At 31.7% G+C, this 15,934-nt stretch overlaps 1 protein-coding gene across 3 annotated transcripts in view; it reads left to right on the top strand.

Annotated features, from left to right (window-relative positions):
* The window catches only part of LOC134726019 (caspase-3-like), a 30,451-nt gene that overhangs the window by 1,356 nt on the left and 13,161 nt on the right, over positions 1–15,934 (top strand). For 2 of the 3 annotated variants that reach the window (XM_063590377.1, XM_063590376.1), the window contains exon 1: positions 6,058–6,325. The exons of the other annotated variant lie outside the window; for it this stretch is intronic. In XM_063590377.1, the coding sequence (XP_063446447.1) occupies positions 6,228–6,325 (98 nt within the window). In that variant the 5' untranslated portion in view covers positions 6,058–6,227. Of the gene's footprint in view, positions 1–6,057; positions 6,326–15,934 lie in introns of those variants that run through there. 3 annotated transcript variants of the gene reach the window in all.

Below are 15,934 nucleotides of genomic sequence, written 5' to 3'. Positions count from 1 at the left end.
TATTGAATCTATTTCTATTTGTTTATAAATTTTGTATGCCGATATCTGGAAATTTATTGCTTTTATCGTCGATATTTGAACTCTGGTGGATAGTTGCCTCATTGGAAAACATACCACATCCACCTATTTGTTTTATGCCCCGCAACTAAAAGTGTGTTGTTTTACCCATGTCCGTCCGTCTGTCCGTCCATCCGTTCTTCTGTTTGTCTGTTATGGGTACTAGTATATAGTTATTCCGCATAGCTCCTCCTGTAGTTTGAATCCAAGTAAGTTTCACTTTGCTGTCAGTTTGTACATATATTGAAGGTGTGCATTCTTTCTTTTTTTTTTTTTATTAATATTGGCTTTTTTTGGAGATAGTTGAACTAACTTTGTCATTTTGGGAGAATAAGCGGTTGAATGTTATAAGTTATTTAAGATTAACACTTTGCATCTGTGGCGGCATTAGTTGTGTCTTCCAGACAATAATATCTCAAAGAAAGTCCTACATTGACTTTTTTTTTTATTGTAAGACACAATTGCAATGGTTACTTTTCAATTTTAATCAAAAGATGGGAACCATTTATTGTTAAGAATAAAATTTCCTTAACAATGTTACGTATGCACTTTCGATAGTTTAGTTTTGTAATTACAATTTTTATGACTTATAGATGAACAAGTTCTGATTATTTTTCAGAATCAAATCAATTTTTCAATTTAGTGCATTTTATCCATTTGGATAAGTTGACAATGTAATCTATTTATGAGTGCTTTAATAAACCATACGAATGTTGTAATATCGCATTGCAAAATCAATTGGTTAACCTGTCATAAGAACAGACAGTCCAGGGTTTATTGGTTACCATATGAATTATCGGTAAAAAATAGGAAATTAACAGTAAAATAGGTTTTCTGAAAACCGCGGGAACTCATGTAATACAACTTTATGTTCAGAAATACTGACATTTAACAAACTATCATATAGTTATATTGACTTTTGATAAGATGGTACAAATGCACAAATAATCCAAGAATAGTATAGTTGTTGAATTGTGGGTCGTATCAAAGAGGTAGATTAAAATTTTCTTTTTCTAAGGCAAGTAGATAAAATAGAACGCCAGAGTCCTGCGTTAGAGTCAAATACTATAGGATGTAAAGTATGCATGATACTTTTGCCTGCGTATGCAACGTAGTAACTTTTTTGTTTAAATGCAGGTGAAGATATTTTCAAAGTTATCCTATCATGTGATATTTATCCTCTAAAAAGACGTTATTTTACTGTATTCAATGGCATTTTTGTCTGCTTAATCTTACATACAAAGTTCAATAATGTTTGATTATCTGTTTTTCTTGAGATTTTTGGACTCAATCCTTGTCGCTTCTCTTTTATTGCATAATTCTTTATTAACACAACATGTCTTTTAAGGATACCCCCCCAAACCGGTCCATACCATCAGACGCGATTCAACATGTAATACATCAATGAAATTAGTCATAAAGAACATAGACAGATAATATAAAATATAAAAAGTAATACAGTGCCAAAATTACAACATAAAGAATGATCATTGATTTCTTATAATAATGAACCATTCTGTCATGTGAATGTATAATAACTACGTTAACAAAGAAATCCCAAACAAGAATTTAATATTTATTGCTGATGAAGTTTTGCGAAACATGCAGTATCACCTTTCCTTCTTTGAAAGATTTATATAGAGATATGTTTGTTTTATTTTACTATGGAACAGTAGAAAGACTTAATTTTAATAACAGCTATAAGTATGGGCAACCAACATTCTGTAATAAGAATCACAAATCAAAAGTCATTACAAGGAAGAAATTTCCATTTTCTCCTGACGAGGAACGTTGACATATATTGTCAGCGAAATCAGACGAGGTTAACGAACACATATTTTAGATTGCTATATTGTCTGTGATTTGAATACCAATAAACGTTTTCTGTTCGTGATTTCCATAAACATTGTATCTTTTTTTGTCTTTTTCCTTGTTAATAGCTGTCTGGTGTATTGAATAAGGAAATAAATAAACGACATGGAATTATTAACGAATGTTTTGTATCTGCAAAGATATTTGGTGAAACTGTCCATTTCATTCCAATATCAATCTCAAACATGATTTAGCGCATCATTTCGTGCAGGAAAATTGTCACATTATCATGGTTCCAATTGGGGATAAAAACGTCGTATATACCCCGGCAGTTTCCTGAATATACACTGACATCTCTGTGTTGTTATCCAATCACAAACCTCGACACATTTGTAATCCGCAATATATGTATTTATTACTTCTATGTAAATCAGAGGTAATCGCCTCTTATAGTCGTGGCTGTCGACGTTGAGATATGAGACGCCTATATATCTATATCTATTTCTTGTTAAAAGTTCATTGCGTATTGAAATAAATATGCAGCTCTTTTTTTAGCTATTTTGAAAGTCAGATATATTTTAGAATTTTTCGGCTGCAATATATCTTTGAATTTTTCGGTTGCAATATATCTTGAAATTTTTCGGCTCCAATATATCTTTGAATTTTTCGGCTGCAATATATCTTTATAGCTATAAAGAGGTCTATAAAGGTAAGAAACGTAATGTTTTTTATTAACAGAATTTTATGTGGTAAGTTCAAAACCCCATGCGTCAATGTTGAGTACCATGTAATTAATAGAAAAATGAAATTAGATGAAAGTTAAACATTAAACAGTCCGAAAAACTACTTCGAACTATAAATACTCCCAACCTAATATAACAAACATGGCATAGGAATATCAAATTTCCGTAAGATGATTTCATGTAATTTGAAGTCCTATTCGTTTATCTACTATTTTGTGCTCCTTTTAATGTTTTCGAGGTTTGTGGGTTTTTCTCGAGGGGATAAACCGGTATGCAAAAGTTATGAAGGAAATGATGAGAGGACGAGAGGTCATTCTAGAGGTTGCAATGTCATATAGAGTCAAGCAGATAAATATTCCGCAGTCGACTATTGTTACGATACCGTTGCCATCTATATGCTGTGTACGACAGAAGAATTTGTGATGCATGTATTAGGAGATTAAACTCATTTGGACCACGTCAACTTGGTTATTCCCTTAAGATTTCTTTTATTAGCAGTAATAAACCAAAACAGGACAAAACTGGTAAGATGACAAAATAGCTAAGAGAATAACAATAAGAAATGATATTCTAAGGTCAAACTTCAATAGAAATCAATATTTCCTAATTACGAGAAGTCTCTGATTGGTGATTGAAGGTGATATTATATCGGTATTTTGAAGGATGAAAAAAATAAACGGAATCCAGACACTTTGACAATAAAGGCAGATAAACAAGCATTGATTTTCCTCGGCCCAATATTCAGTCACTTTGTAACTTTACATCTCTGTTTTTGTTTAAGTTCATAGGTATAAGCTATTTGAACTGACTGTAAGATTTACTTGATACAAAACTTCCAGTCATCAAGACGAACAGGTTTATTTGAATTTCACAACACAATGTATCATTATAACAAACTACCGATCTCTGTAGTTCAAAGACCTTAGAGAGAAAAAAACTTTTTATTAGAAAAGACACAATTCAACATTATAAGAGGATATTGTTTCTATATCAGCAATTTTGTTCATTTGTTGTTGAAATAAAACCTGAAGGGCTCTTAATATTTATGTACTAATGAAATTTGTTTAAAAACGTTACTTTTGAATTCTTTTAAAATTATCATGCCTTTTCACTATTGCATGTATACGTGTTAAAGATTTATACAAATACGGGAACAAAGTTATAGGTTTTAAAAGACATTTTTGTTTTTGATGTGTTTTGTTATTTGATTTTGCCATGTGATTATGGACTTTCCGAATTGATTTTCTTCTAAGTTCAGTACTTTTTTTAATTTAGTTTTTCGAAAGTTATCCTCTGAAAGAAGCGGTAAAAATATATTTAGAATAAAAACTAATTTGGCGTACTCCTTCGTCGGTGTCATGCCCTATACTACACTTATTGGACAGTGCCAGATGTAAGATTGAAGAAGACAAAGGAGTAGGTCCGGTAAGGACCAATTTTGGCCTCAAATTTCAGGTTCATCTGACGAAAGATTTTGACCACTTTTCAAACACTTATATAAATGTCTATTTCATTTGAATCAATTAGTTTTTGTGAAAGATTTGAACTGATTAAGTCATTAAAAACGACCCGATTCAAGCTCAAATATAAAAAAAAATCTACCAAACATGCCGAAAAATGTCACTTTTCATATGTGTTTTGTCAAAAATGAAAGTGGCCGCGTCCGTGTTCATCAACAACCTTTATATATGTTATGTATTATCATCCAATGCAACTTACATTTCAATATTAAGGATGAACACGAATGCGGCCACTTTCGTTTTACACGAAAACCGTCTAAAATTTAACTAAAATGCTTCAATAGTGAAGATTTCAGTAATTTAGCATGACCTCATGGTGCTAGCACCCGATATATGTGCATTGTATTGTCAAAAAAAAGGCCATATTTATTTAGCAGAAGCACTCTTCTGTCCAATAAATAACTAAAAGTTTACATTTTAACAATTTTGTAAAACTGCTATATTTTGGGGCCAAAAAGGGGTCTTACTGGACCTACTCCTTTCTAAACAAAACATTTTTGGACCAAAATATCGAAAATGAGAATTACCCGGTGAAGAATGTGGATGTCGACAAATTTCAAACTTTTTCAAAAAGTAGTTCAATTTAAAATCCACAACTGTACAAATAACCTCTGACAAAACCTAGTAAGCGTATATATTAATGTTTTCTTTCGTCGTAGATCATTTGTTTTATGATAGTTGTGAAAATTGAGGTGTTTAGTATAATAAAATACAGTACTGCTCCTAATGCTGTATTCTTTCTTGTTTAATTTATCCAAACTTACAAAACAGTATTTACTGGTACCATCAAATGCACTTTTTACATCTTTTTGTTTTGTCTGTCTTTCGTCTTCTTCCTTCATTTGCAAACTTAATACTATCATATTATTCGAATGAATAAAAATGGCAAAAGTTTACATACAAATGTATGATAAAATCTAGAAGTTATTTTTCAACGTGTCTAACTTCACAAATTACTCTTTACCACTCTAAACAATTCTATACTGGCATTAAGAAGAGTCATGGAACTATAAATAAAGGAAGTTTCTAATACATTAAAAAATGTTACAAAAGAGAGTAAAATCGATTAGGATTTTATTTGAAATGTCACTTTTTAATAGAATTTGTAGAGTGGTATCATCTTAACAATCTGCTTAATCCTGCCAAGCCGATCTCCAAGAATCTCTGAAAAAAATCAGTATTGATTTAGTCTTAAAAATCTAAAAGTGAGATATAAGTAGTTGTCAATGAAAAAGAGAAGAAAACACTGGAATTTTCTGTCATCGCGAAATCATGTCTGCAATACCTGCAAAAGGGAATGAGTATGGAAATTAAGTTTAGTGTGAAGTACATTTCACTGAACCAGTACATGTATATACATTATTGTTTGCCTGTAAAGAAATTGAACGCATGGAAAAAGTATAAGACTTCTGCGCACGGTTCTAGTTACTGTTTTATAAAGGAGCCAATTCTTTCATGATGTTCAATGCCAAAGGGGTTTAGCATTTCTTTATTTGTTGTCCTAGTGTAAGCAACGTAAAATTATGAGAAGGTCAACACATTTCAAATAAATTATCTTTTTGTTTTTTGTTGATTCACCATTCAAGGAGGAAGTGTGTTTCACATTTACCAGAATCAGAACACATTAAATGCTCATGATTTTAGCTTTTATGACTTATCTATAATAGGAGCAATTTAAAACATATGACTATTTTAATGTAAAAAACCTTGACCGTAACTGTACTTATATTTTATTCGTTTTTTAATAATAAAATGAGTCAAATTATAACTGGATCTAAAGTCAATTAATTATATCCTAGATTTAGTAGGTTAATAAGATCACATGAAGATATCCAACAAAGAGACACTAAGCAATCAATAGCTGTACCTGAAACTTCAAAGACATTATTGCTCATTAGCCTTTAAAAGCACGTGACAAATATATCGTTTGCTGCTGTGAACAATAACATTCATCGCTGTGTTTTCTATAACGACACAAGTATGTCATCGATGTACATCATTGGAAGCATTTAATGGAATATGACAAACATAAATTTCATTTAATTGCGTGATGGAAAGAAGAACACTAAAACTTATTCGATAGAACAGTCTAATCATGGTTACGCTTTGTCAATCGACAGAGTCCATCTTGTCTCGGCTTAGTCCTACATCCGTAGACAAACCAGAATCCCCGTATCTTCTACGCAAAGCAAGGTAAGAAAGATTTATTTGATTCGTCTGATTTAAATTATCAATATATTTATACAGAGATAACTGTTTTATAATGCTAAGTAAAATCCGCCTAACCTTTCTTTATTAAGATCAGAATGTTTTTTTTTATTAAAGTATTGGTACATTAAACATAAAAGCTTTGTAAAAAAAATATTTGTTACGTTTATTTTATTTCCAATCAGAAACCAAGCTAACAAAAATGAGCGAGTGCGGAGATTTAATTTTAATTAGGTTGATGTTATAGTATTTCCCCCTTTTCATAAATGAAATGGTAACAATAACTGTGCCAATTCACTGCACCAGATGCGCAATCAATGTAAGAAATTCTCTAAACAAAAATATAAAAGAGCTGAGAAGCCAAAGACCAAAAAGAAAAGACCCCACCCAGACAAGGCATCAGATCAGTGCAAGGGGGCCTTAATTCATACCTGAATATAAAAATAAGAAGATGTGGTATGCATTCAATCAGACATATTTCCTGTTGATACCAAATAACACAGACATTAACAACTATAGGTTACCATTTGGCCTGTAGCAATGAGTTAAACCCATATCGCATAATCAGCTACTAGTATATAATGCCCCGAAAAGACAAATCTTCAAAGGTGGTGGTATACATAGCTTGAATGGTATTGGAGATGTGGGATATATATATATACATGTTAACAAATGAGACAGCAACTAAAAACCACAAAAAATCAAGACATTTAGTACATGTTTGCCACCATCACGGTATTCTAGCCAATATTGATAGTGACATTAAGTATGTAAATCTTAAACAGAATTATCGACATGAAGTTACAGTGAATCATTAACATATTTTAATTTAATATTTCCCCTTCAAATATTCCAATTTTAACCCAGTGATCCGTTGCAGATCGATCTACGAATATTTTAAGTGGCTTATTTCCTAGAACACCTCGACCATTGTCTTTCCCTTTGATTTAGTATGTTTGAATGGTTTTTAGAGTTTTTGACGACATTAAGAGCGTATTACCCAATTTTCAATGAATTAACCCATAACTTATACGAGGTCCTTCGGACATCGAAATGAGAAAAAAATAAAAAATAACCAAAGAAAATACCAGCGACCTGAAGAAAGCTTAAACACTTTAATGAGAAACAGTAATAACAGACTAAAGCCAACTACAAGCAGTATACTACATGCGTACATTCTCTATATAGTTCCACGACATGTATGCTTTTGTACCTGTAACTGTCAGAAAAACAATTTAAATCTCGTTCCAACAATAATTATCGGCTTAGTTCTGCTCTTTGGACTAGTAACGTTAGTTTCTCGTTCACACTTTACCCGTTTCCATCGTCAGTTTTGTTGATGAGACAACTAAAAAAAACACGTTTAGATAATTTTTGGAATAACAGTCTAATAAATCTTTTAAGTTTTGTCCCCGTTGTGTCTACGCGTTTTGTCGCAAAAAAGCTATTAGTCTGTTCGTTTTCTTCCTGTTTTCATACAGTTGAAGTCCAGACATGTTGAGGGAACAATTTTGTTATTTGAGTAGCCAGAACCAGAAAACACGTTTGAAGATATTTTTGACCTATTAATTATACAATTTCCCTTCTTGTCTTATTAAAGTTTAATATAACCATTTTTAATAACATATAATAACTACATTAATATATCGGCGCCAGTTCTTCGTGTTATGAAGTAATCGAATGAATCATGAATAAATTGTCTTGAATGCAGTGACAAGAGGAAACTGCACATTATAATCAATACATGGCAGGAATAATGTTATAGAGCGTTTGTAACACAAAATCAATCTTTCTGGTCATTGCTTTATCAAAACTCTCTTTGCCAATTATACCATCAACAAGCAAGTCGAGATTTATACTGGTGAGTGGCTATCCGATACTAATTGTGTATAGAAGAGCATTTAAGTTTAGCATGGTCACAGATCTTATAACATCTGCAGTAGGAACAAGTTAAAACTGTGTTTATCTATATCATTATCTGAAGAAATTCATCGATTTTTTCGTGGTTTTTATTAATATAAATATATAGCTTGAAATCTTAAAACGATACCGTTCTTATTTTAAGTGGTTGCATTAGAAATGTTCGATATGGTGAAAATGTCTTAAATTAGGCTGTTAGTTTTCTCGTTTGAATTGTTTTACATTGTCATTTCGGGGTCTTTTAAAGCTGACTATGTGGTATGGGCTTTACTCATTGTTGAAGGCCGTATTGTGACCTATATTTGTTAGTTTATGTGTAATTTGGTCGCTTCTGGAGAGTTGTCTCATTGTCAACCATATCACATCTTCTTTTATATATATACAGCTGATTTACAAATCTGAATTATTATGGAAGATAAAACCTTCAATACTTTAAGCCCCTTCTGTACATCTAAATTAACTATTGGGAATGTCAGTAGATGTCATTTTGAGAAAATATGCAGTGAATATAAAATGCTAGCTTACTTGTTTTACACAAGAGCATTTTAGTTGACAATTGCAGGAATTTCAAATTTTGAATACTAGTATATCAGTATTAACTACACAAATAGCTGTTAAAATGTTTTATTCAACTCAAATGCTGAAATATATCTTATTTTGATTTGCATTTTCTGATCTTGAATTTGGAATTCACATTTGATTGAAGTCTTGGAAAAAAGTTTAAACCAGACGAAAAGGCGAACAATAGGTTATAAACCAGTACAAAAAAAACCAACGATTGAGCGCTCTCAGGATATGATATATATCAGTATCAGTCTATATGTGTACTTAATGGGAACGTATTACTATATCAGACTCATTGATTAATAAAAGCTTTAAAAAAAGGTTCAACAGTGTTCAGAAATTAGAACACTAAGAATTCAAATCTACGGAGATCGTTTGTTCTTTTAAATGCCTTGTGTGAAAGTTATCTAAAAAAACAAAAAAAACGAAAAAACAATGATAGCAGAGTGTTGCCTCACATAGGCGAATCCAGTGGGGAAAAATTGGTTGATTATGAGGGAATCACTGTAGCATGAAAGGAGCGGGCCCCATTAGGTCAGTAAGCGGCCTTATGATAAGTTCTGGATCAGCCACTGTGGCTAACTTGACTTAAAATATGCCATCAATGTATGTTAGAAAAGAAAAATGTTTAAAATATTCCGAAAAGCGTAAAAAGTTGAATCTGACGTGTACTTTGAAATCCAATAACAAACCATTCTGTTTACGACAGCGAATATCGTTTGCTTTTCCTAATGAAATAGTTTTCTAACTTTTGCTTTTTTCCAATTAGTTTTACGTGTTTTCTAACAAAAAGTTGATTTCTGTTTTGTAAAGAATTTGAATTTAAATAAGAATTTAAAACTACAGACGATGTTATCAATGTCTGATTTCAACTCTATTGATCTTTAATAGTATGTGATTTCCATTAATTATCTTCTAGACTGGATTTGAAATTCGGGTTGAAATTGTCTCGGATTTTTATACAAAAATTTACCAAACAAATTACGTTTAACTAATGAGTAAAAAAATAGTCAAAGAGGTGAACGATAAAGTAAATCATTAACAACAAAACTGTAATCTGATTGACAAAACTAAAGCACGGCCAAACTAGAATACAATGGAAACTGATTTACAAAACTGATGCACGCCCAAACTAGAACACAATGGAATCTGATTTACAAAACTGATGCACGGCCAAAACAAGAATACAGTGGAAACTGATTTACAAAACTGATGCACGCCCAAACTAGAACACAATGGAATCTGATTTACAAAACTGATGCACGGCCAAAACAAGAATACAATGGAAACTGATTTACAAAACTGATGCACGGCCAAAACAAGAATACAATGGATACTGATTTACAAAACTGATGCACGCCCAAACTAGAACACAATGGAATCTGATTTACAAAACTGATGCACGGCCAAAACAAGAATACAATGGAAACTGATTTACAAAACTGATGCACGGCCAAACTAGAACACAATGGATACTGATTTACAAAACTGATGCACGGCCAAACTAGAACACAATGGAATCTGACTTACAAAACTGATGCACGCCCAAACTAGAACACAATGGATACTGATTTACAAAACTGATGCACGGCCAAACTAGAACACAATGGAATCTGACTTACAAAACTGATGCACGCCCAAACTAGAACACAATGGATACTGATTTACAAAACTGATGCACGCCCAAACTAGAACACAATGGAATCTGACTTACAAAACTGATGCACGCCCAAACTAGAACACAATGGAAACTGATTTACAAAACATAATGCACGGCCAAACTAGAACACAATGGATACTGATTGACAAAACTGATGCACGGCCAAACTAGATTACAATGGAAACTGATTGACAAAACTGATGCACGGCCAAAACAAGAATACAATGGAAACTGATTTACAAAACTGATGCACGACCAAACTAGAATACAATGGATACTGATTTACAAAACTGATGCACGCCCAAACTAGAATACAATGGATACTGATTTACAAAACTGATGCACGCCCAAACTAGAATACAATGGAAACTGATTGACAAAACTGATGCACGGCCAAACAAGAACACAATGGATACTGATTTACAAAACTGATGCACGGCCAAACTAGAATACAATGGATACTGATTTACAAAACTGATGCACGCCCAAACTAGAATACAATGGATACTGATTTACAAAACTGATGCACGCCCAAACTAGAATACAATGGATACTGATTTTCAAAACTGATGCACGCCCAAACTAGAATACAATGGATACTGATTTACAAAACTGATGCACGGCCAAACAAGAACACAATGGATACTGATTTACAAAACTGATGCACGCCCAAACTAGAATACAATGGAAACTGATTGACCAAAACTGATGCACGACCAAACTAGATTACAATGGAAACTGAATGACAAAACTGATGCACGGCCAAACTGGAACACAATGGATACTGATTTACAAAACTGATGCACGCCCAAACTAGAATACAATGGAAACTGATTGACCAAAACATAATGCACGGCCAAACAAGAATACAATGGAAACTGATTGACAAAACTGATACACGGCCAAACTAGAATACAATGGAAACTGATTGACAAAACTGATGCACGGCCAAAACAAGAATACAATGGAAACTGATTGACAAAACTGATACACGGCCAAACTAGAATACAATGGAAACTGATTGACAAAACTGATACACGGCCAAACAAGAATACAATGGAAACTGATTAACAAAACTGATGCACGGCCAAACTAGAATACAATGGAAACTGATTGACAAAACTGATGCACGGCTAAACTAGACACAATGGAAACTGATTGACAAAAGTGATGCTAGGCTAAACTAGACACAATGGAAACTGATTGACAAAACTGATGCACGGTCACATGTTCCTTTTGATATGATCCTTTTAATTATAATGCCAAATTAAGGTTTTGACCCCAATTTCATTGTCCACTGAACATAGAAAATGATAGCGTGAGTGGGGCATCTGTTGTGATGGTATTTTCTCCCATCATCTGTTGTTGTGAAAGGAATTTCTTCGTCAATTGTTGTGACGTAGGATTTTTATATGAACTTCACATGGTGGTCACTTGTTACTTTATGTGTTGTAGTAATGTTAACTTCCCAGGGAGGTCACTTGTTTCTGTTGGTGTAAGGGTTAATTGACGGATGACTTTTATATGTACTTCACATGGTGATCACTTGTTACGATGTTGGTATAACGGTTGTCTTTGTTGTTTCTAAATTGGAAGACATGGTGTTGTTTTTGCCTTCTCTCGTTTTCTGAGTTCTTCTACGGTTCTTGTAGGTAGAAGGATATTTCGACATCTGGGGACTACATGTCGTTGTTGTGGACTGGCTTGGCAGCGAGAGTGGGACTCGCGCCTTCTTACCCTTTTTAATGAAATAAATAAGACAACTCAATTTGCTGGTTGGAACAAGGATTGTAATGTAATGTAATGTAACGTTTCTTTTCTTTTTGATCGTAAAATATTACAGTGCATAAATCATACAGATTAACAATAAGATTATCATTTGACAATAACAAATATATTTCTATTTCAAATATTGCTCGAATTAAACTTATTATATTTATTGAATTATTTCCTATTAATTTGCAATTAATTTATTTTATAAAATTACTTTACATGTAAGTAACATTATATAACTTACCTTTTTAATGAAATATATAAGACAACTCAATTTGCTGGTTGGAACAAGGATTGTAATGTAATGTACGGGAGTAGACTTATATTTGCTTTTATAGTCACTACTCATAACCCGACATTCTTGTTCCCCAGACAAGATTGAGCTTCTTTTGCAAAAGATGGAATGTGTTGCCAAAACATTTATTGCTTCATATTATGCAAAATGTATTTATTTGTTTTTGAAAAGCATTTGGACTTTTATTTCTTAAATTAAATAAAATAATATTTTTGGAAGAATTTCAATTTCTGATCTTCATTATAATTGATAATTAAATTTTAATTAATATCTTGTGTACGTCAATCTTCGTATCTAAACTTTTTGATTGGTTATTTATACAATCTTGCGTGCCTAAATGTATTACTGAATATTCATGATGCTGTAGTATCTACACATTCTGTGAATATGGTTATAACCTTGGATGTAATATCAATTCGACATACATCTGTCCGTCGACCTAGCAACCTTCTAAACGTGTGCCAAATAACCAATGAGGTTCTTGACTTGTACTATTTTTGCTTATCATGCATCTAAGATAATGCTTGTTATTCGCTATCTTCTTTATGTGTTTTCTTCTTACTTTATTTTCCTATATCAACGAATCATTTGACATTTATATTATCTTTTACTTGCAACTATCTTAATAACCTATAAACATATATTTTTGTTTAAATAAGATCTATTTTATTTCAATTTCTAATTATTTCTAAAAACGTCCTAAATCCTTTCATAACACATCCTTGTACTATGGACATATTCTTGTTTGAAAATGGTTAAACGACTTGGCTTTGTTGGTAGCTGTATACACATTTTTCTAATCTTGGAATATGCATGCATTTGATTTAAATTTGCCATTAAATTACTCGCAAGTAATGTTTTGTGTAACGAAATGATTATAATATATCAAGAAGGGGGAGGCAAATCTCTACTTCTTTGACGGTTCTTAATCCAAGGAAACATTGGTACTGTAATTAAATTATAATTATTCAACAACTTCACAGTACTCTCAGACATTGGCCAATTCTTACTTTTCTATTTTATTTTTTTTGCTAAGTGATTTTAACCTTCGGTTCTAAATTAAGTGTTTCTACAAACATTTTTGATTTATCTTTATTAAATACACGCTACAATTCCAATAAAACTCGAAAGCTGGTGAGATAACAACTATAGTCATTTATATTGTGAATTACGGAAATAGTACTAAAATCCAATCAGTCACACCTTTCATGACTAACTGATATAAAATGGTTTTGGTTAAGTGTATGATGATTGTTCTCGAAGATCGAACATTTCTACATTTGTCTACAGATTTAATTATGGGACAGTAAAACAGTTGGCAATATTTCAGCAATAATTGTCACAAACTCATACCAATTTGTTTTATGACTTATTGATTAATGGGTGATTAACCGTCAGCAGCTTTATTGCATACATATTCAAAAAGAAAACATACTCAAGTTATATAAACATATCCTGCTTTACATAGTAGTGTTATCCTTTATCAGCAAAGAGTTTTAAGGTATTGGCAATAAAACTAGAAAGATACAAGACAGTATGGTATCTATAATATCCATTTAATGTAAATGTGTTTGTGCTAATAAATATTGTCTTTATATTGCAATTCATATGGCAGCTGCCATACAAAAGCAGTGATAAGGAATGAATTTGATGACAGAATAAAAGACGCAATAAGGATTTATTACAAATCCATATCTTCAAACATCTTTTGAAAATGTTCCTGCATCTGTAAAATTTGAGATAATGACACTTTTCGTGTTTCATCAAACCAATTGCTTTTTTGAGTAATAGAAGAAAAAAATCAAATATTTATTTATTAACTCTATGTAAGTCAGATGTAGTCATCTCATATATTCGTCGCTGACGCCATATATATATATATAGCTAAAACTTGTACATACAGAAACGCTGACCTGGAAAATAAATGTACTAGCTTACAAGGTAACATTGAACCAACGATCTCCCGCTCTTAAGGTATGTTCGCTTCACGGAAATGACATATCCGATTGAACGGGTCGATAATGTTTTTTTTTTTATCACATTCTTTATATGATTTTATACCATCGGCTTTTAATTTATGAAATTTAAAAAAAAATCTAGGTAAATGAATATCAAAACAATGTGTATTACAGATCCTTGTTAAAGAAACGAAAGTACAAGATCTGTATTTCAAAGAGTATATTTTTAAACAAAACTCCCCCTTTACTGAATAATGCTATTGATACGACAAACATGATGTAATTTATCAGTCTGATGTCTTGTGTACTGTTAGACATTTCTCACAATTAGCTTTCTTCTTAATCAATAACTAATTTGAGATCTGAATAAAAAAGAAACGAAAGTACAGATTGTTTACAAATTGAATGACTTATATATTGTTGCCATGCCATGAAACCATCTAAGCACTGATTTGTATAAGGTCATGCCAGTGTATTCATTCTTTCACCTTTAAATAATTAAGTTAACTGAGACTCCCGTGAAGCCAAAAATCGAATTATCATAACCCAACTATTTCTTGATTTCTCTATAATTTTCACTGGTATAAATTTTACTGGTATAATTTCACCGGTTCATAGATTTAAATTGAATGCATGTGTAATTCACTTTTGTCGAACTTTTGAAAAAATAAGGAAATCTTATTATACATAATGACATTAGTTGCTTTGAAAAATTGATAATCAATATTGGGAATAAGGAATTTATATCATAAGACATTTTTTTTTATGATACATCAACAACAAAATTAGATTCTCTCAGGAGGTGAGCTTGTGTCGCTCATTGTATTCATGGCTGTTTTTTAAATCATGTAAAATAAGATTAAAATCATTATAAATAGTATAAAATACTATAGATTATTAGATATCTAATAATAAAAGTTGTTAAAGTTAACGACAACGGACGACAGACGTCAAGTGATGAAAAAATAATAATATAATATTGTCAAGTACATTTCTTGATAACGTTTTTGTAAAAAGAAATGCAATGTTTGCGTCAAAATATTTGAAAACATCTTCAAAATTTTGAAAAAGAAATGTTACAAATGATATTTTTTCAATTAAACATAAAACACCATGCTAAACTCTAGATATTTCAGTTTTTTTAGTCCCATAAAAAAAATACGAAGTCGAAGGAGGCTTGAGGTTTGCAGTATGTCTGTCTGTCCGCCAAATCAGTTTTCCAGACTTATGTTCTTCATGCTTGAAGATATTGTGTTGGTATTTGGTATATTGTTTCATCATGACAAGTTATTTTTTTTTTTTATTTTTTTTTTAAGATTTATCTAATAAATTAACACATCATTTGATAATTCCTGTTTTTCTATTAAAGTTGTATCAGTGATGACAACATCTAAGTAGTTGAACCATATATTGATTTATTACAA

This window comes from Mytilus trossulus, chromosome 7, assembly GCF_036588685.1.
Source record: "Mytilus trossulus isolate FHL-02 chromosome 7, PNRI_Mtr1.1.1.hap1, whole genome shotgun sequence".
Taxonomy (NCBI): Eukaryota; Metazoa; Mollusca; class Bivalvia; order Mytilida; family Mytilidae; genus Mytilus; species Mytilus trossulus.
Note: the sequence above shows the minus strand (reverse complement) of the source record. Positions and strands in the feature narration are given on the sequence as shown.